Source organism: Cebus imitator, unplaced genomic scaffold, assembly GCF_001604975.1.
Source record: "Cebus imitator isolate Cc_AM_T3 unplaced genomic scaffold, Cebus_imitator-1.0 Scaffold20, whole genome shotgun sequence".
Classification (NCBI taxonomy): domain Eukaryota; kingdom Metazoa; phylum Chordata; class Mammalia; order Primates; family Cebidae; genus Cebus; species Cebus imitator.
This window is the reverse complement of record NW_016107335.1, coordinates 1,649,582-1,670,705: the sequence shown is the minus strand read 5'-3', so window position 1 is coordinate 1,670,705 and position 21,124 is coordinate 1,649,582. Positions and strand designations below refer to the sequence as shown.

The 21,124-nt window shown below is 52.6% G+C and overlaps 1 protein-coding gene across 2 annotated transcripts in view; it reads right to left on the bottom strand.

Moving 5' to 3' along the window:
- The window catches only part of PTPRN2 (protein tyrosine phosphatase receptor type N2), a 1,009,572-nt gene that overhangs the window by 22,168 nt on the left and 966,280 nt on the right, over positions 1–21,124 (bottom strand). For both annotated transcript variants that reach the window (XM_017519415.2, XM_037735320.1), the window contains 4 exons: positions 10,151–10,270; positions 8,815–8,981; positions 3,786–3,839; positions 1,152–1,216 (listed from right to left, as the gene is read on the bottom strand). In XM_017519415.2, the coding sequence (XP_017374904.1) occupies positions 1,152–1,216; positions 3,786–3,839; positions 8,815–8,981; positions 10,151–10,270 (406 nt within the window). The remainder of the gene's footprint in view (positions 1–1,151; positions 1,217–3,785; positions 3,840–8,814; positions 8,982–10,150; positions 10,271–21,124) is intronic.

Genomic DNA, 21,124 nt, shown 5'->3' with positions numbered 1-21,124 from the left:
GCCACGGCCGGAGTCTAAGCCTCCCACGCCGTCTGCACACGCCGCTGCTCCCCCAGGCCAGTCCCTCTCCTGCCACGGCCCACGTCTAAGCCTCCCACGCCGTCTGCACATGCCGCTGCTCCCCCAGGCCAGTCCCTCTCCCGCCACGGCCGGAGTCTAAGCCTCCCACGCCGTCTGCACATGCCGCTGCTCCCCCAGGCCAGTCCCTCTCCCGCCGCGGCCGGAGTCTAAGCCTCCCACGCCGTCTGCACATGCCGCTGCTCCCCCAGGCCAGTCCCTCTCCTGCCACGGCGAAAGTCTAAGTCTCCCACGCCGTCTCTGAGAGGAAAGCCTCCCACAGCAAACAGAGATTCCCTAGGTAAGAAGGACATCACAGAGCGCTGAAAGGCTCCTTTGCGGGGGGTGATTGACATTTGATGGCAATGACTGACGGATATTTTGAGTGTGACTCTAGTGTGAACATTGTTTTCACAACAGGGGAGTTACACTAAATACTGCAGTGACCTCCAAGCAGCAACAGCACCGGAGGGCCCAAGGGCGCTTCTCCACGGCTCTGAGCTTAACGCTGTGGCGCATGCAGCAAACGCCTGTCAAGGGCCCACAGAGGCAGATGGCAAAGGACCCACTGTGTGCTCAGCACTCAGAGGGAGATGGCAAAGGACCCACCGTGCGCTCAGCACTCAGAGGCAGATGATAAAGAACCCACTGTGCACTCAGCACTCAGAGGGAGATGGCAAAGGCCCCACCATGTGCTCAGCACACAGAGGCAGATGACAAAGGACCCATCGTGCACTCAGCGCACAGAGGCAGATGACAAAGGACCCACTGTGCGCTCAGCACTCAGAGGCAGATGGCAAAGGACCCACTGTGCGCTCAGCACTCACAGGCAGATGGCAAAGGACCCACCATGAGCTCAGCACACAGAAGCAGATGATAAAGAACCCACTGTGCGCTCAGCACTCAGAGGCAGGTGACAAAGGTCCAGCCTGGAAGCAAACGTGCTTTGCTGCCAAACACCTTCCTACAGCCCAGCAGAGGGACAACAAACAGCGAATTTTTTCCAGGGCTCCCGTGAGCGCTGCACCCCATGTTGCTATGGCAACACCACCCCAGCTGTGAGCCACCACAGAGCGGCCCTGTCTGCGTCTCACCTTTGGCCATCTTGTTGAGAACCATGTCGATCAGGACGTAGGTGCCGCTCCGGCCTGCTCCGTCACTGTCAACAGAAGGAGAGAGATGAGTGTGCTGCCGTCGCCCAGAAGCCTGACCCCCACAAAGCCAGTGGCCCTCCATCTCCTTCGCCCTAGGAGGGGCCGGCCAGAGGGGAGGAAGGGCGCGGGCTGGGAGAACCCCAGTGAGCGGAGGAGGAGGACGCTGGGGGCCTCGGGCCGGCGGGATGCGCGGCCGCACTCAGCAGAATTTTCCTATTCCTTGCTCCCCTGTCTCTGGCCAAAGATGTGGTACATTTTGCAAGAAGATGATGAACTAAATGTCTGACTGTGTCAGAGTTGATGCCATTTGTATCGAAAATATCTGCAGCGTGCTTTCCCTGGGATTGCTGGGCAACCTCCCGAGCGGAGAGGGGAGGGTGCCTGGCGGCCGGGAGGCTGCTCATGCAGGCTGGCACACTTCGGGCATGTCCCCAAGGCCGCCCGCCGCCCTTTCTAAACAGGGGTCCTCCCTCTCGGAAGGAGACACTGACGTCACTGTCGTTACTCAATCGAATTCTTTAAGAAGCCTCTCATTTCACCTCTTTCTCATCCCATGAGCTATAATTGAAATATTTACCATCTGGGCTGGAGTTGTAAAAATGTTTTGAATAATACCTCAACAATAGCAAAGAAAAAAAAAAAGAAAATTCCCTTTTTTTCCGGAAGAAGAGCAGCCTCAGCGCCATCCTTTCTTGTGAGGAATGTCGGGGGACCGTTTCCTGCCCCATGGAGACGTGGTCACTGGGTTGCATGAGTTGGAGAGACCCTCTTAAAAGCAAATAGGGCTTGTTCTCACATCTGTGACTGGCTTTTAAATGGAGGACCTTTTACATTTTTAATCCTAGCAGAATCGATCGTGACTTTGAGGAAAAAAATACATATTTCCATTTCAAGCCTTCAGGAATGAAGTGAGCACCGGCAGACGGCCGGCTTTCAGCTCCGCTCTCCGCGCCATCTGCAATCCCAAGAAATGACTGGAAGCCGACAGGTGGATCTTGTGATCGTAAAGCATCAGGGCGTTTTGGTTTTAACATGTTTCCTCAAACAAACGGTTGGAAAAAGCTGCAGTTGGGAAGGCAAAGGCTTCACAAACGGCCCGTTCACATGGTCACACCCTCGTGGCCTCAGCAAGGAGGAGAGGCGGTCGGCCTGGGCCAGAGCACCCTGACCGCACACTGCAAAGGGCCACGGCGAGCACCCTGGGCGCTGGGTGCTTTCTCCCTTGTCTTCTATGCAGAGTGTATATTCACATGAATGTTTTAAGATATACTACAAAAACCTTCCAACTAAGAGTAGCTCGTCTTGATACATTTGTGGGTAAAAGATGTTCTGCTCCACTCTCTGAGGATGACAAGCCACAATTTGTTTTCACCCTCCTCTCTCCCAGACAGGAACGCACACAGACACACACGCTTCCTGGTTGGAAGTTCACCCTCCTCTACAGACACACACGCTTCCCCGTTGGAAGTTCACCCTCCTCTACAGACACACACGCTTCCCCGTTGGAAGTTCACCCTCCTCTACAGGCACACACGCTTCCTGATTGGACTGGAAGGCTTGGTGTTTCTTCGTTGTAGGCAGATTTCCTTTGTATTCTAGGCAGGAAGAACATTCCATAAGACAGTTCTAGGAAAAGGGAGTGTGAGTTTCTCACCAAAAATAGTTGGGCATCCAGTCCAGCAGAGACAGTTCTATTAGGTTGAGTTTTCTTTGAGTAAAATCTATTCTTACTGGTGCAGTTTTAACCTACTTAAGGATATGAGTCACTGAATTTCTACCCGGAGGCCTGAACCCACAGGATAAACTGGAGGAGGCTGTCCCTCTTGTAAGGACAGATTGTGTCCCTGTTCACAGCTGGCCCCAGGCACTTCTCACCATCTGCAGAGCGGTCCGAGCCTCTGCTGAACGTCCTGGCGGCTCAGGCAACGCGATAGGCTGAAAACACGGTCTCGATGCCTTTGTTTAATGGCGCCATAGGGTTTAAGAACAAGGACGGTGGCGGGGCGTGCACACATGTGAGCAGAAGGCCGCACATGTACTGTGGGCGGCCAGGAAGTAGGCCATGTGAGGTTGGGTGCGGTGGTTCACGCCTGTAATCCCACCACCTTGGGAGGCTGAGGTGGGCAGATCATCTGAGGCCAGGAGTTCGAGACCGTCCTGGCTAGCACAGTGAAACCCTGTCTCCACTAAAAATACAAAAAAGTTAGCCGGGTATGGTGGCATGCCTGTCGTTCCAGGTACCCGAGAGGCTGAGGCAGGAGAATTGCTTGAACCCAGGAGGCAGAAGTTGCAGTGAGCCGAGATCACACCGCTATACTCCAGCCCGGGTGACAGAGCAAGACTCTGTCTCCAAAAAAAAAAAAAAGCCACGTGCAGTTTATACAGGCATAATACAAGCAAAGCCCGACTGTGTTTACCCAAATGTCATAGAAAACCAAGTTCATATTTTTGTTTTCCTTTAGCAGTGCCAGTTATATTTACTAAGCAATTAGAAAGTTAAGCTTCTATATTCAATTGCATAGATTATTTTTTGAAGTTGCAAAGACTTCTCAATCCAGTAAAAGTTGTACTTGCCTGCAATGAACAATTATTGGACAAGAACGGCCCCTGTAGCACTTGTTTACTTTTCTGAAATAAAAAGAGATATAAAAGTTATAGTTGTGTACTAAGACTCTGTGTTATCCAAAACAACTATTAAAGCACAAGCCGGTGTCTTTGAAATCATTGTGCAATCACTTGTTTTGACAGAGAAAATAAAAATTATACACACAATATCAAACATTTATTCTTCTTCTCAACATGATGTTATTAATTGGAGCTTTAAAACCAAGTCTTACACATTTACTCTGCTTTCTCCTTCCAAGGAGGGATGCCAGGCTTTGAACCCGTGGGCTTCCGGCCTGCCCCACCCGACCCATCCCTGCAGGCTCTCCTCTTTCTATTTATTTCTGCTTATGTTGACCTGACCTTTCGTTGCAATACATCTTGATTCTTTGCTAAAATTTTTGAGTTTTGTAGTTTATGCTCAACATTTCTCAGTCTAGACATCATATTGGAAACCGTTATTTCTGTACTGTCTAAAAACAGCATCTTCAAGGTCGTTCTTGACCTGTTGGCGTTAGTAAGGATAGCTAAATTATGGAGAAACCTCTATGATGTCCAAGATGAGTCCTTTCCATGTTTATACCTTTGATTATACAAACAACTTCATTGTACAGATTCCAGATCAGAAGTTGTGAAAATTAGCTATGATCATACATGTAAGACTTCATAACCAACCCCTAAATCAAAACAGAGGGCTGATTTAAAATTCACTCTGTAAACCCCAGGTTTTTTTTTTTTTTAAATTCAGTGAAACAATTAAATATGTTTATGAAGTCCATGAGAGTTGTGAGATATTTTTGAATAAGTAAAATTAAAGACGGAATCTCAGTTTATTGGAAAAAAGCATGTGGGGAGCGGATGTGCTGCATGAACTCCAACAAGAAACAAATTAAAACAAAGTGGAAGTATGGATCATAAATGGGAACGTGGCATTTCTTTGCAAAGGCTTGCACTGTTCAGCACCAAACAGTCAGTGGAAAGTGAACATTCCATCAACTGGGTGCTTTGCTACAAACCTTTGCAGCGGAGAGGGGCAGGTGGCTGTGGAGGGAGGGGAGGGGTGTCCAGTGACCAATGAGCTGAGGGATGCTGGAACATGGTGGAGCCCAAACCGTGGAGCTTTGCCCTCCTCGCCTCCTATTCAGGAGTTATGAGAACAAGGCCCTTCTGGGGGAGTGTGAACCCCCAGTCTGGAGGGGACGGTGGGAACTGAAGGAACAGCGGCAGATCCCAGACCTCAGATGGGACGCCGCAGCCCAGCCAGGGTGCACTCGATGTGTGCTGGCCTGTGTCTATGAAACACGAGCCCCATGCTGGACGATGGGACGGGCTCAGACGCAGGCAAACCAGCAAGGGCCCCCTGGGCCATGTCATGGTGTCTGTTAGAGGTGTTTATTGCTTCTGGGGCACAGGTGGTGTGACAGCTTTGGAAACAGGTGGGGGACAGCACAGTGAACGTTTTAAAGGCAACAGCACGTTACACCAGAATGCCATGAACATTCTTGGTCCTTGGAGAATAAACAGGTTGGAAAACAGAACCGTTTATGTCTACCTCTACGATTTCCCATTCCTGACTCAGGCTGTAAAGCATCGAGGGCCCCTGACGACAGAATGGATGCCAGGCCCCGGCGTGCACCCCAGCGTGAGGGTGGGAGGCCCTCCGGCTCGGTCAGGACCGTGTGTGTGTGCATGAGGCTGCATGCGTGTGACAGTGGGGCCTGCGTGCACGTGCGTAACGTGAGCGCGGATGTGCCCACGTGCCCACGTGTAGGATCAAGCGGGCTCCACTGTCGGAACAAATGGTGAGTGGTTCTGCTTTGAAAGACCTTTCGCGTTGGGCAGAGGAGTTTGCTGGACATGGCTCAGCCTCTGAATGCTGCAAACGTGGATGACCTCCGTTCTGCTCCTCCAACTTCCCACTGCATTCCCCGCTTCGGGGTACACGCTACATAAAGCCTGAACTCAGCTTCTGCAAGTCCACACACGTCAGTCGCCAAGGGTTGCTCATTTTTCCTCATGAGACCAAGCACACAAAAAACGGCACCGAAAAACCATCAAACCCCAAACCCACACAGCCGGGTACCCTGTAAAAAAGTGTGCTGGGTTGAGGAAATGGAGCGTCAAAAGTCAGTAGACGGCAGTGGCTCACGGACAGCTGGTCAGCTCCTGCTCTGGCAAAATGCAGTCATGACCCCTCTGGCTAAGAAACGCCCCTAGCGAGTGGGTTCGTGGCTACGGTGGCCTCAGCCTGCTTCTCCACTCCTGAAACTCCTATCTGCATCTCACGGTGTATGTAGGTCAGGTACCGTTTTCTCAGACACAGTGTGGCTGGCGGCCTCGGCAGGCCTTGGGAAGCGTTCACTGCAGTTTCATATCCATACCAGCCTCCGCCTTGGGCTCGATCTACTTACAAAAACCACAGGCAGTCAAGGGCACGTGCAGTGTAGATGCAGGGTGTGGCATGGGTCAGGACTTTATTTACAGAGGGTTGTGCACTTGTATTATTACACGCAAAGCATCACAAATAGAGAGGCAAAACCGCGGCATATTGAACACAAGAGCCCATCCGGTTGACCTAAGATGCAGAGCACGGGTTATTCAGGAAGGTGACAGCGCCCCGCGGGACTCCATCAGAACAGAGCACCAGTGAGCAGAAGTCTCCAGCGGTAAGAAGAGTTGATACTACAGACACTTCGACAACAGGAGTTCACTGGGAAAGAATGATTAGTGATACAAACCGACCCGGTCACCGGGTGAGAGCGCACCGTCATGCAAACCACAGCAAGCAAGGTCAGAGGTCGTTAGAGGCTCAGAAAAGGGGCTTCCCACAGCGCCCCGCAGTGCAGTCACAGTTTCCAATGATCACTTTTGTGACTATGCAACTGGGCTCATATTACTAGCTGCAACATCACAAAAATGACACTGGCCACCGCTAATTAGCTGGCAAGGTAAGGGTTTGTCCATTTTACCGTGAGCAGCGTTAGTGCGTGCCGTGGCACAAGAAGGGAGAGGGTAATACAGAGAGAGAGAGAGAAAGAGAGAGAGAGAGAGAGAAGTTTTTAAAGCAAAGCCCTCACATGTGATGCTAATTATCTCTTAGCAGTTTCTCTTTAAAGTGTAAATGTGCTCCCTCTGGGCTCCAGAAATATTTAATTACACATCTCGGTGCCTGGCGAACGCGCCAGGCCAGGGTGAGAATGCCTTGTCTATTGTTCAAAGATAAGAAACCCTGGAGTGTGAAGATGATCACTGTCTTCAGAAGTGGCCTCACCCTCCCGGTCACTGAAATTGGGGTGGCTATTTTATAGAGAAAATCGGCCACCCGAAATGTGCGCCTAAGTGTGAAGCTTCCTGAAAATGCAATCATCCAAGCCCACTGTCCAGGTAACACAGGGAGGGTGGCTTGGCCGAAATGCTGGACAGTGCCCAGTGAGGCAGGTAGTGAATGCTTCCTACTCTGACGTGGCTTTCCAAACCGTGTCTGGGGCTCATTAGCTTCTGAATTTAACAAAAACCTTCTTAGGCTGTATCTCCTCAGACCCTGAAGCAAGGGAAATCTGGGAATCCAAGTTTTCTTTGTGATGAATCGTTAACACAGAGGGCTGGTGATGTGTATGCTGCGGTCCATATATGGATATGGACATAGCCCATGTGCATATATGTGCAAACACACGGATGAACACAGAGACGGGGCGTGAAGAGGAATTCCCGTCTTTGTGGCTACATCCGTTTTGCCAGGAATGACTGTGTTTTGAAGACCCTATTTCAGGAAATTATGTAAGATTTCCGCATAGTATGTCTTTAGAAGTAAATCTATATTGAGAAGTCGGGGTGGGCGAGGCGGGAACTGTGTACAGTAGCTGTTTTGGGGTCTGCGTCCCGGGGTGGGGGTGACGCAGGCGGGGGTCCCTGTGTCTCCTTGGAGAGGCTCTTTCACACGCTATTGATTCAAATTGCAAAAAACCATATTTTGCTTTTCAACATAGACTAAAAGGCAAAAGAAATATTATCACAATAATAAGCTTCAGAACCTGCAATACACACATTGAAGAATTCCACAGAGAACTCCAAACCCCTTCTTTGCGACCGTCCTGCCCTGTCGCCCTCCCTCCTGCACGTAACTGTAGACCCAGGATGAATCACCATCCGGATCGAGTCACCCTGTGACAGCGGCATGGCGCCGGGCTAAACACGCTTTGTTCTCACTCTCCTTGTCTCATACTTATCTAGCTTCCTCAACAGGCAGACTTCTGACCAGTTAAATGTAAGCTATATTCTATAAAATTTAGAGCTCGGCCATTGATGCTGTTGACAATTTCATTTTCTCTGTGGTGTCTGTTCACTCAGCACCGCTACCTAGCCCGCGTGGCCCAGCTGTTTGTCACAATCAAAGCTGTGTCTTAAATGCTGCTGCTTCTCATTGTCAATTTCTTCCTGTAAGACAGAGTCTAGCATTCATTTCAACAGTTCAATAAATACGCTCTGAACCCTGACAGCTTACTGGGTGACTGGCTGACTGGGGCGATGAACAAAAAACTGGATTTAAAAAAATGGTCAGTTTCAAAATAGCCCTAAAAACATAGATAGCCGTGGGCTAACCGTGTCCAGGCTTTCCTCCAAGATGGCCCAGGGTGGCGTCGGAGCCTGTGCGCGCTAAATCGTCCATCCCATGCAGCCAGAAGAGAAGCCAAACTAAAAATCTGAGCTTCAGTCACCAATGTCTTGTGACACACACGCTTTAGGGCTCTTTGTGAGTTGAAGAATCTTATCAAAAATCATGACCATATTTCCACAATTCTAAGACGCCTCTTCCTCCTCACACTTTAATGGCTCTGAAACTGGGAAATCGCTCACAACTCACGTGCAGTTAACAGAGCCTTCCTTCCCCTCGCTCCCCTTCCCTCCGTGGTGCTGGCGCGGAAGCAGGGGAGCCTGGCATCGCCCGCACGCACGCATGCACCCAGCGCACACTGCCCCGCCGGCTGGCCGCGTGTCATACCTGCGGAAGTCCAGGAGGGGCCGTGCAGATGAAGGGACTCCCCGGTCATACCAGCTCAGGAAGTGGAACTGGGTCACGGTGCGCGTCTCGCTGGTTCCCAGGTTCTTCAGGTAGAAGCTCCTCACCAGGAAGTCCTCGCACCAGATGTGCTCGGAGACCAGGTTCACCTGAGGCGGGAGAGGAGGGAGGGAGACAGACGGGCGTGGACGTCGTGAACCAAACCGCAGGCGCTGAGGAGCCCAGAGCCACATCTGACGAGAGCGGGGTGCTGTGAAGACGCCACGTTTTACAGCACAGGCAGGTTCCCTCGGCTCAGCGGCCCCCCACCGTCCCAATGTGAAGACTCGCACTAAAGTCAGCTCCGTGCAGTGTGTGTTGTTTAATGTTATTTAGGGGCTTGACCATCAAATGATTTTCTAAAAAGTTACAATCCAAAACTATCCTACTTCTTGTCTTTTGCAGGTCTATGTGATATAAATCCTCAAGAAAAGTAACTGGAGAAAAATTTCACCTTGAAATAAAACCACCAACACAGCTACGTGTTCTACTAAACGGTTCCACTCTAAGTGAGACTCCGTCATCGAGGGTGCACCTGGAGGCCGAGCAGGTGAGCGAGGCTCGCACAGGTGCAGCAGGATGTGAGCCTGCGCCCAGGCAGCACCCAGCCTCCTCCTTCCTGCAGGAACCCCACAGCCGCGGCGGCGTGGTTTTGGGTTCACGCTTAAGCCTCTAACAGGCTTCCTGCTGGGGGCTTGGCATTCTCACTCATTTTAATGCAAAACGGAACCAAAGCATGCATTCTAGAGCTTGCTTAATTGCCTGAGTTTATTTAGTTCATTCTTGACGTGGGCAGAAAATCCAGCAACAGAATAAACTTGTCAGCAGGTTACCCTCAAATAAAAAGTCACATGATCCAGCCACAAAACTCCACGTAGAGCCACAGGAAGGCCACAGGCTCAGGTGCTGGCATCAATAAGCAATTAGGATGGTAGCAGGCAGGGTTCTTTTTAAAAACAGACCCCACTTAAAGGCCTGTTATATGGGACGGGAGCATGCTCTCAGGCAGGTGTTTTTTCTAGGCAGCCTTTGGATTTAGAAAACCTAAAAAGTGAAAACCGCACCACGTTCGCAGGGTCTGCTTCATGACCACACAGACGTGGGAAGCATCCACACGGGCAGCGTGGCCCTTGGGGGTGGCTCAGCCTTGATCCCTTCATTGTGGGGGGCGTGGACCCTCCCTGCATGGGGCCCTAAGATCCCACTTGGAGGAGGAGTGGGCCCCAGTGCTCCCCGCCCAGTGGGCAGGTCCCGGCCCAGGTGGTTTTGGTGTGAGTACCTCATAGATGTGGTAGAGGTTGGAGCCTTCATCCGGCCAGTAGTGGTAGCACTGCCGGACGCCGTTCTCCGTGAGGGGCGTCAGCATGACGATCACCACACAGCCGCTCTCCCACACCATCTGTGGACAGAGAAGGCCCGTGGCTGCGGTGTGACCATCTCATCACCACGTAACATGTATCGTTACTGCACTCAGAGGCACGACCCACATGTACTCCATCCACAGGACATTGATTTCATTTTGGTCAGACACGTCCACTCCGTGGCTGCCTGAGCGTCTCTGAGTGCACTGGCTCACAGCTTGCACGTTCCATGAAATGCTAAAAACCTAACGAATTTATCCCACACGTTAGAGCTTACTCTGTTCTAGGTCCAGCCACGTGGCTTTCCAGCTTTTGATCTGTAAAGGAAACTTTCTACAACACACACATCACCGCCAACAGGCGGGCACTTCCCAAGGTGGCGTGAGCAGAACCTGGCGGACACCCTCACTTGCTGTGGCTGGCATAATTCTGCACGCCTAGAGAAGCGTGTTGCTTCGTGAAACTGCTGTCCTGTCAGACACGGCCTCCGAAAGCATTCTTTTCAAAGTTCGTCGCAGAAAGTAACATTGCCCTGCTGGAATTTCATTGGTTTACATAGAAATATCACAACACTATTCACATTAAAGAAAATCCCAAATTGATTTACTAATTCTTATTTGCCACACTGAAACACAATAAACACACATAAGCACATTTAAACACAGAAATCACAAAGACACAAAGTCCTCCGACTTCGTTTCTCTGCAAACACAACTGGCTATTTGTGGCTGTAAACCTCCATATTAACATTTACAGCCTAATTACCCCAAACCATTAATCCTGTGGGGCACACTCACGTGGCATTTGTAGATTTTTATTAGCATATTAAATTATAGAGCGAAGAGGGGTCTGCTTTTTCTGCAATGGATTACATTAACTTGGCAGAAATGTTTACAAGCAACTGCATTTACATGTAAATTTGGTGTCCAAGAGAGTTTCTATTTCTTTTAAAAACAGATATAAAAATCCAATTAAGATCTTCTTATTGGAGGAAGCCAGGAGCAGCTCTGCCGAGTGGGAGGCCCAGCTCCCCGAAAGAACAGTGACTCCCGCTGCGGGTCATCGTCCTGCCTTTGACCAGGTCAGGAAGAAGGCAGCCAAGGCGGCCCAAGCTGGACAGCGGCCCAGAACAGGCCGTGAAGAAAATGGAGCTGCTGTCACAGAACCACAGGCAGCAGAGGAGGAAAACGAGGCCGTGGCAGAGAGACCACAGACGTGGATTTGCTGACCAAGAGCTCGAGGACTTTGAGAGGAAGCAAGCAGCTGGTCGAGCCTCGCCGGCGCCCTGGCCTCTTACCCCGACAGTCCCGACGTTCACATCAGCCGCCCCCCACTCACCTTGCACGGTCGGCAGCTGCTCAGCGACACCAAACCGGAGTTACACTCAGGCCGTGCTTATGGCCTCATTGGCTTAAACAGAACTGGAAAGTCAGTGCTGCTCTCTGCTATTGGGAAACGTGAAGTGCCCATCCCTGAGCACCTCGACATCTACCGTCTGACTCGAGAGATGCCCCTGGTGACAAGACACCCCTGCCGTGTGTGGTGGGCGCTGACACAGGGCGGGCCATGCTGGAGAGGGAGGCGGAGCGGCTGCTCACGAGGACGCGGAGTGTGAGAAGCTCGGGGAGCTCCGTGAACGCCTGGAGGAGCTGGATGCCGACACGGCAGCAGCGAGGCCTCGCGGATCCTGCACAGACTGCGTGTCGCACCTGCCATGCGGTGCAAGAAGCTACAAGGCTCCAGTGGGTGCTGGAGGATGAGGGCTGCCCTTGCCAGAGCCCTCTTCATCCAGCCCTTCATGCTGCTGCAGGGCTTACCAGCCACCTGGACCGGGACCTGATGCTTGCGTGTGGCTGGAAGAACTAAACCTTTTCAGCGCATCTGGGCCCTTGTCTCCCATCCGAGGACTTTCTGGATGGCGTCTGTGCCAACGTAGTCACATGCACGACAAGAGACTGAAGCATTACGCGGGTAATTATGATCCGTGTGTGAAGCCGTGGCCTGGAGGAGAGCCGGGTGAAGAGGCTTCACTGGGGCAAGCTCAGATGGCACACATGAAGAACTACACTACGAGGTCTGGTCACGGCAGTGCCAAGCTGGCCCGGCAGGCCCAGGGCAAGGAAAAGACACTACAGAAAACGCGGCCTCAGTACGGACAGAGAGGGTCCTGGGCGACAAGACGCTGTCATTTTATTTCCCACCATGTGGCAAGATCCCGCCACCTGCCATTACGGTGCAAATGTGAGCTTCGGGTATACACAAGACGGGCCTTGCCCCTCCAATCATCTAGAATGCGGAACTGACCCTGACGCACCAGTGGCCCTGGAAGGGACAATGGGGCAAGTCAACACTCCTGAAGCTGCTGACTGGAGAGCTACCCCCCACGGACGGCAGGTTCCGAAAACACATCGAGATAGGACCGTTGGCATTCATGGGGGCAGCTGGACTTGGAGCGCTTGCCTTTGGAGTACCTGATGAAGCCCTGCCCGGAGATCAGGAGAAGGAAGAAATGAGGAAGATCACTGGGAAACAGCAGGTGAGCCCGACCCGAACTCGCCAGACGGGCAGAAGAGTGTGTGTGGCCTGGCCGGCCTGGCAGGACCCCACACACGTGCTCTTCCTGGACAAGCCCACCAATCACCTGGATGTTGAGACCATGGACGCCCTGGCAGATGCCAGCCATGAGCTTGAGGGTGGTATGATGCTGGTCACTCATTCAGCAGGCTGCACGGGAAGTTTGGGTCTGTGAGAAGCGGATGATCACCAAGGGGCCTGGAGACATCCTGGCTTCCAAGGAGCACCTCAAGTCCAGGCTGGTGGATGAGGAGCCCCCGCTCACCAAGGGGACCCACATGTGTGAGCCCTCTGCCTGGGCTCAGGTCAGGAGCTCCATCTGGGGACTGACATCTGCTACCCTGGCCAGCCGTTCAGGACAGAACCCGGGGCTGCATTCCTGCATGGCTGCAATACCGCTCCCCCAGCCTCTCCCCTGCCCCTCGACCTGCCTTAGCTGCACTCTCTTGTCTACAGCTGGACAGTGCCTGTCCGTTTCCCGTCCTCCTTCCAGTTCCTTCTGTCCATGTCTGGACTCGGCTGGCCGTTCCCTCCAGCCCCTTGCTGGTTACCTTACTCTGAGTGTGATGCAGTCAGAGACACATGCAGGTTAGCCCAAGGGCCCACGCCTGGATTTGGCCCTCAAAGGAGCGTAGGATCCTCGTTTTCTGGGTTTTGGTGATGTTGGAGGAATGCCCACCGCCCCATTCCTTTTTGCTTCTGGTTTAGAGTTCTGGATCAGAACCTTCGTCCCGGTCAGTTTTTAAATAATTATTTAACAGCGTAACTTTTAGGCCTGCGTGGCATCTACAAAGCGCCCAATAAAGAAAGAGGAAGCCATGGTCCCTACCTTCAAAAAAAGAATCTTGTTATTTTAAAAACACACCTATCTCAAGTATAAAATGCTGTCATCACAGTGCGTGGTACTGAACTCCCCCTTTACATTTTAAAAATCAGACACGTGTGACATTTTCCACTTTTAATATTATTTGTGTTCTCATGGGGCTGAAAGAGTCAATACCTTCAGGGCGGGTCATTGTGTATCATGTGTGTCCAAAGCTAAGGAACCCACCGAACATTTACGAAAAGTCCACAAATAAATACGCATTACGCTCAAACTCACACACTTCCCTTCTCCTTAACGCCCATCCAACACAAGACGAGAATTCAGTGCATGTTTCTTGAAGCTTTTCAGGCTTTCTAACCTGCTCCGCCAAATCAGTACTTCCATCACAGAACAACTTAATGTGCCTTCGGAAGGCAGAGAAGCTCATGGAAGCCATTATGAAAATGAGGAAAAACACAGATTTTATGAGTGTAATAAAAACACAATGATCTCCACCATAAACTAATCACGCGGCACTTGGCTCCTGCCGCCCAAGTGTGTCATCACGGGGCCCCGTGGACTGGGGGAGACGCGAGGTCTGGAAGCCACGCTCATTGGCTCCGGCGTCCACACTTCATTATGGGGCGCCTTCGTGGCTCTCTGAAGATTTGGTTAAGATTAAATCCAAATGAAACTTAATTTAAACAAACAATTCCAAAGGCGCTCTGGGGAATAATATTTCTTTTTAGGTCACTGTGTATAAAAGCAGAGAGGGGAATTTACTAAATCAAACAAATAGGCAGCCCGACTGGGTACCAATATTACAAGCTGTTCTCGGACCTGATCACATTATCTTGTGTTCCTGGAATCGGCACATAGCAACCCAATCTAGGAGGAAAGCTGTGAGGTGTCTGCATCTGTTCCCGGCTTTCGGCTGCTGCGCCTGACCAGTGAACCTCAGAATCCTCTGCGGAAAGTGAATTCAGAATATCAGTAAGAATCCCAGTCAGGTCAGGTTCTGTTTCCAGTTGGGGAGAAGTTTCACGATGCTTTTTCCTTGGCTTGGTCTCTGTTCACAGGTGACATGCAGAAAGTGCCAACCCCTGGCACCTGCAGATGTGACCTCATTTGGAAACAGGGTTTTTCAGACGTAATCAAGTTAAGATTGGTTTGTGTCACAAATCTTTGAGAAATCTAAACCTCTCTCTTTTAAGAGGTAAATAACAACACAGGATCCTTATTTAATCTTAGTGCAGTTCATTGGAACGGCAGTTTACAAACTGTATTGCTGAATTCCGGAAATGGCTATTTTTAGCACTTCCTGTTTGGTGAAGGATAAGAACTCGGCACCTGTGGCCACCTGCTCACCTGAGCACCTGTTGTGTGTCAGGCCCTTGGCTGGAGGTGCTGAGGGGACAGACCCTGACAGAGGCCAATGGCAGAGTACCCCTGGGGGTCTGTCCCTGGAGGTCTGTCCCTGGGTGCTGTGGCATTCCAGAGCTGCCCACGACACCCTCAGACTACATAGTAACAGCCTGGGATCACTCTTCCTAGAGAGGAAGCAGACACCGCCATCCCTGGATCAAACCAAATGCCACCAACATGGCCAGAAAATGCGCCTTAAGAGCTGGATCCCAGGCGTGGATGGCTGCACCACGCTTTGGAGGGGAATGGACGCTCCCCTGTTTTATGAGCTCCTTCTCCAGAGCAACGTCCCTGCCCTCCGTGTCCCCTTGACGGCTGCAGACGTGCCTGCTCAGTGGGCCTGAGATGGGGAGGGGAGTGAGGCTGTGCTTTGCTGTTTATCATTCCAGCAGGAATGGTGGTGCTCAGCCCAGTGGTTCTCAGAGATCACCCAACACTGGGGTTAAAGGCTGCCGCCGCCAGGCTCTGTGAACCCCACCCATCCTGACTCGCCGGCAGGGACCCAGCAGCGTGCACCGTGGGGTCTCCTGGCGCCTGTTCCACGGCAGCAGGTGGAGAAGTTCAGTAATTCAGGCAGGTGACCAGAGAGCAGAAAATGCAGACTTTGGCTGTGATTTGACCCAACTGAGTTAGTTTATGACTGTAGATTGAGAAACCACATTGCTGTTTGTTACAGGTTCAACGGTGTCCTCCCCACATCTTACACTGATGTCCTAACCCCGGAACCTGTGACTGTGGCCTTATTTGGAAACAGGATCTTTGCAGATGCAACTGAGCCAATTAGGGTGGGTCCCAATTCAACGTGTCTGTGTCCGTGGAAGAAGAGGGAAGCACCTGGAGAAGGTGCAGACATAGAGAGAGAGGCCACGGGCAGACACAGAGAGAGGCCATGTGCAGACACAGAGAGGCCATGCATAGACACAGAGAGAGGCCACGCACAGACACAGAGAGAGGCCACGCGCAGATACAGAGAGAGGCCACATGCAGACAGGCAGAGACAGAGCGGTGCAGACACAGAGAAAGAGGCCATGTGCAGACACAGAGAGGCCACGAGCAGACACAGAGAGGCCACGCGCAGACACAGAGAGAGGCCATGTGCAGACACAGAGAGAGGCCATGCGCAGACACAGAGAGGCCACATGCAGACACAGAGAGAGGCCACATGCAGACACAGAGAGAGGCCACGCACAGACACAGAGAGGCCACGTGCAGACACAGAGAGGCCATGTGCAGACAGGCAGAGACCGAGTGGCACAGCCACCCATGCCACACCCCAATGGCTGGTGGCCACAGATGCTGCGGGGGCCGTGAGGGACCTTTCCCCGCGGGCTTCGGAGAGTGTGACTCTGCTCACACCAGGATCTCAGACTTCCAACCTCCAGAACTGCGAGAGGACACCCTCCTGCTGTTTTAAAACAACCAGTTTGTGGCACTGTGTTACGTCAGCCCTGGCCACAGAGGCACCCGGCGCAAGCTCACTCTCCCCTTCACCTGTTGAATCACCCACAGGTGTGGAACAATGCCCACACCACCTACGCTTCAAATCAACATCGATGGAGAGGAACACGGGGCCTCTGCACTCTAGGTCCTCCTTGAGTGCTAAGTTTTAATCAGCAAACGAATAAAAAAAATCCAAATGACCCAACTAAAAATGGGCAAGGGATCTGAACAAACATTTCTCCATAGAAGACGGACACATGGCCAGCAGGTACGTGAAAAGGGGCTGGACATCCTCGGCGTCAGGGAAAGCCAATCAGACCACAGCGCCCTGCACCTCGCACCTGCTGGGATGGCTGCCCCTGAAACGAGGACGGCGGCCAGTGCTGGTGAGGACGTGGAGGAGAGGGACGCTCACACACACAGTGGCAACGTGAGCTACGGCTGCTGTTACAGAAGACAGCGTGGAGAGCCTGAAAAAATGACCCGGAGCCACCGTATGATCCCACAGCCCCACTGGGGCTGGAGACCCAAAATAAGTAAAATCAGCGTGCAGAAGGGACGCCTGCACCCCTTTGCCTATGACAGAACTGTTCACAACCAGCAAGATTCGGAGCCAGCCATGTCCACCAATGGCTAACAGGTAAGAAAATGTGGCACACACATAACAAAATAGCACTCAGCCTTAAAGAACGAAATCCTTCACTTTGACAAGACGGCTGAACCTGGAGGACAGGACGTTAAAGGAAATAAACCGGCCACAGAAGGACACGCACCCCGTGATCTCACTCACACGTGGGACCTAAAAAGGAAGAACTCAGGAGCAGAGAAGAAGGGGGCTGCCAGGGGCTGGGGGTGGAATGGGGAGCCCTTGATCCAAAGGTGGAAAGAAATGTTCGGTTCTAGGACGGATGAGCTCTGGGGACCTGGGATTCAGCGTGGGGACTGCAGTTAGAGAAGTGTTGGGCACAGAGATTTGCCAGGAGGGCAGATGCCAGTCTCCCCACACACAGAGGAATGGTGACTACGCAGGAGACACAGTCACTAGCTTGACCGTGGTCACCATTCATGACGTCTGTGTGTGTCAAAACATCAGGTTGTACCCCTTAAATACACATGATTAAAAACAACTCAACTGGGCATGGCGGCTCACGCCTCTACTCCCAGCACTTTGTGAGGCTCAGGCAGGAGAATCCCTTGAGGTCAGGAGTTCGGGACCACCCTGGACAACATGGCAAAACCTTGTTTCTACTAAAAATACAAAATTAGCTGGGTGTGGTGGTGGAAAGCCTGTAATCCCAGCTACTCAGGAGGCTGAGGCAGGAGAATCCCTTGTACCTGGGAGGCAGAGGTTGCAGCGAGCCGAGATCATGCCACTGCACTCCAGCCCGAGTGTCAGAGTGAGACTCTGTCTCAAACACACACACACACACACACACACACACACACACAACACACACTTAAAAAAAAACTCTTTTGAAGCCCCACTAAGACCTGATTACAGGGAAGATGACCAATCTGAAATCGTGAAACATTAGACCTGGATGTGGTGGTGTGCACCTACAGAGTCCCAGCGACTCGGGAGGCTGCGGTGGGTGGGAGGATCATTTGAGCCCAGGAGTTTAGGACCAGCCTGGGCAACATAGTGAGATCCCATCTCTGAAAAACAAAACAAAAAGCCAAATCAAAACCAAAAAATTGAAATGGTGAAACACCAGGCCATTTTCTCTACAAACGTCCCTGGGCCCCTTCAGGAGGAAAGCTTCTCCTCCTTCTTAGATCTTTTGTGATGCATCCCTTCCTGTGTTAGTCTTGTCTTTGTTCTTATGTCTTTCCTCTGTCGGACTGTCGTCTCTAAAGACTCCATTGTAGTCCAGTTACATTTTCTACCCTGCCCTCCATGGCGTCTAACCAATGTTTCATTGAAAACAGCTCACAATTCTAAGAGGCCGCTTGGATATTTATGTAAAAAAATAACTGAAAGAAAATGCTATCAAAGGCCTGCATGGCAGAAGTCCTCCAGGACTTGCGTAGCACCCACATCCTGCTGCATGGCTGCCACGAAGACGCATTTCCTCCAGAGCAGGAGCGGGGCCCGTGCAGTCCGGCTGCACAGCTCATTTCTGTTGTGAATGGCCTCTCGTGGGCTGAACAAAGGTTCAGCCTTGTCAGGAAGATGTGGCTGGATTTAAAAGGATGAGGAGGCAATTAATGGGAAAACATGCTTTTCACGCCTTAGAAGCTCACCAATGCCCGGAAGTTAAATTGTGTGGTCTGAAACGGATTAAAGAAGAAGAAACAGTGTGTGTGACATCTTTTGCAGGGGACACCTTCAACCCTGCTCTCACCCTGCCCGGAGGACAGTCCTAAGAAATAAAGCTTTGGATGGGCACGGGGGCTCAAGCCTGTAATCCAGCACTTTGGGAGGTCGAGGTGGGCGGATCACTTGAGGTCAAGAGATCGAGACCATCCTGGCCAACATGGTGAAACTGCGTGCTGGCAACTGCCTGCAATCCCAGCTACTCAGGAAGCTGAGGCAGGAGAATCACTTGAGCCAGGGAGGTGGAGGTTGCAGTGAGCTGAGATCACACCACGGCACTCCAGCCTGGCGGCAGAGCCAGACTCCATCTAAAAAAGATAATAAAATAAAGAAAGAAACTTCAGCCTTTGTGGCTCTGGTGCTGTGAGCGAGCCACGGGCTCCAGGCCACGCTGCGTGCCTTTGGACACAGTAATATAACCCAACGTGGGGCGACGAAGCCTGACTCATTGTGCATCTATCTGGGTTTTTTTTTTTTTTAGTAAACAAATCTGTCAGTGTGGGATTCCTTTAGGGATGACATGGTGAGGTGACATAGCCCCCCCCACACGTCAGCAGTGTTTACGGAAAGGCTGCCATGGGAGCAGCGGGAGGAACCCCCCATTGGGTGTCAGATCGACTCCTGTGCTCCCATCCCAGGGCTGAGGAGCAGCTGCAGCAGCCTCTGGGACCTTCTACCAGCAGTATTTCTGCCCAGGAGGAAGAGCAAGCTCTGAATGAGAAGGACGTGCCACTCCCCCGAAGTCAGGTCCGTGCTCTCTGGGAAAGACTCACAGCCCGCCTGTGTGCAAACAGACCCCATGTGGCAAGGGGTGGCTACCCTGCCGCGGAGGGGTTCCCACGGTGGGAATGCACTCCCACACATGGACTTCCTCTCCACCCAGCCTTCGTGTGACCCCTGCAGGTGCCTCTGTGATCAGGCATTGGACCTGCACAGGCGTCAGCCAACACCAAGACTCACGGTGGCCTCTGCCAGTGCTCATGTTCCCAGTTAGACACGTGCGTGGTCTCCTTCGGGGGAGCTGCTGGACGAGGCGGCCTTTTCAAGATCAGGACCTGACACAAATGCTTCACATCCCGTTGTAAAGCAAGAGAGGAAGAGGAGGGGGAGAGGGAGGAGCAGGGAGGGAGGAGCTGGGCGGAGGCTGGGGAACCGTCACGCCGACGGGAGCAGCAGAGCCTGCTGGGAGCCGTGGGAGCCAGGCAGGAAGGACACTCAGGACCTGCCCCCTACTAGGGTCCCACTTTAAATTCCGCACGTGTGTGGCGAGAGACCGACCGGCCATCTTTGCGCTGCCCCACGCGGAGCCATGGACGAGCTTCGAGGTCACAGGTTTCAAACCCCAAATTTAGATAAGGTAATGTGAGAAACGGTTTCTTTCACCTTTAAAGGTGTGTGAATTTATGAACAGGGAAAAATCCGGCAAGACCAGACATTGGAAACATGACAGTGTCCTGGAAAATTGAGGGTGCGTGTTGTAGCAGACGTCAGTCATGGAAACGAAAATCAAGGTTTTCCTAAGAAATTAACTAAGAATTAACACAATTCTTATGTTTCCCGTTAACCAAGTAACGCCCCTTAAAATCAACCCATCTGTGAGGTAGCGGGTTCTGACGTCACTTCCTCTGCCAGCCTCCCGGGTCTCCCACCACTGGGGTCCCTCTTCCATCAGTCACCATCCGGGAGTGAACAGGGTGATGACCAGCCTGAGTGTTCACCCCACTAGGGAGCCGCAAGGGCTCGGGGACATTCTAGTGCTCTGGCAGCCAGGCCACTTAAGGTACCCACAGACCCACAGCAGACACCGTGGCCCTGGGCTGCACTTGTCTGGTGAGAAAAGAGAGGCTGCTGGACCCCAGGTCTGTTCTGGACACTCGGGGCCCCCGCTGCTGGACCCCGGGTCTGTCCTGGACAGTCGGGGCCCCCGCTGCTGGACCCCGGGTCTGTCCTGGACAGTCGGGGCCCCCGCTGCTGGACCCTGGGTCTCTCCTGGACAGTCGGGGCCCCCGCTGCTGGACCCCGGGTCTGTCCTGGACACTCAGTGCCCCCGCTGCTAGACCCCGGGTCTGTCCCGGACACTCGGGGTCCCCGCTGCTGGACCCTGGGTCTGTCCCGGACACTCGGGGTCCCCGCTGCTGGACGCCGGGTCTAGACCCCGGGTCTGTCCCGGACACTCGGGGTCCCCGCTGCAGGACCCTGGGTCTGTCCGGACACTCGGGGCCCCCGCTGCTGGACGCCGGGTCTGTCCCGGACACTCGGGGCCCCCGCTGCTGGACCCCGGGTCTGTCCCGGACACTCGGGGCCCCCGCTGCTGGACCCCGGGTCTGTCCC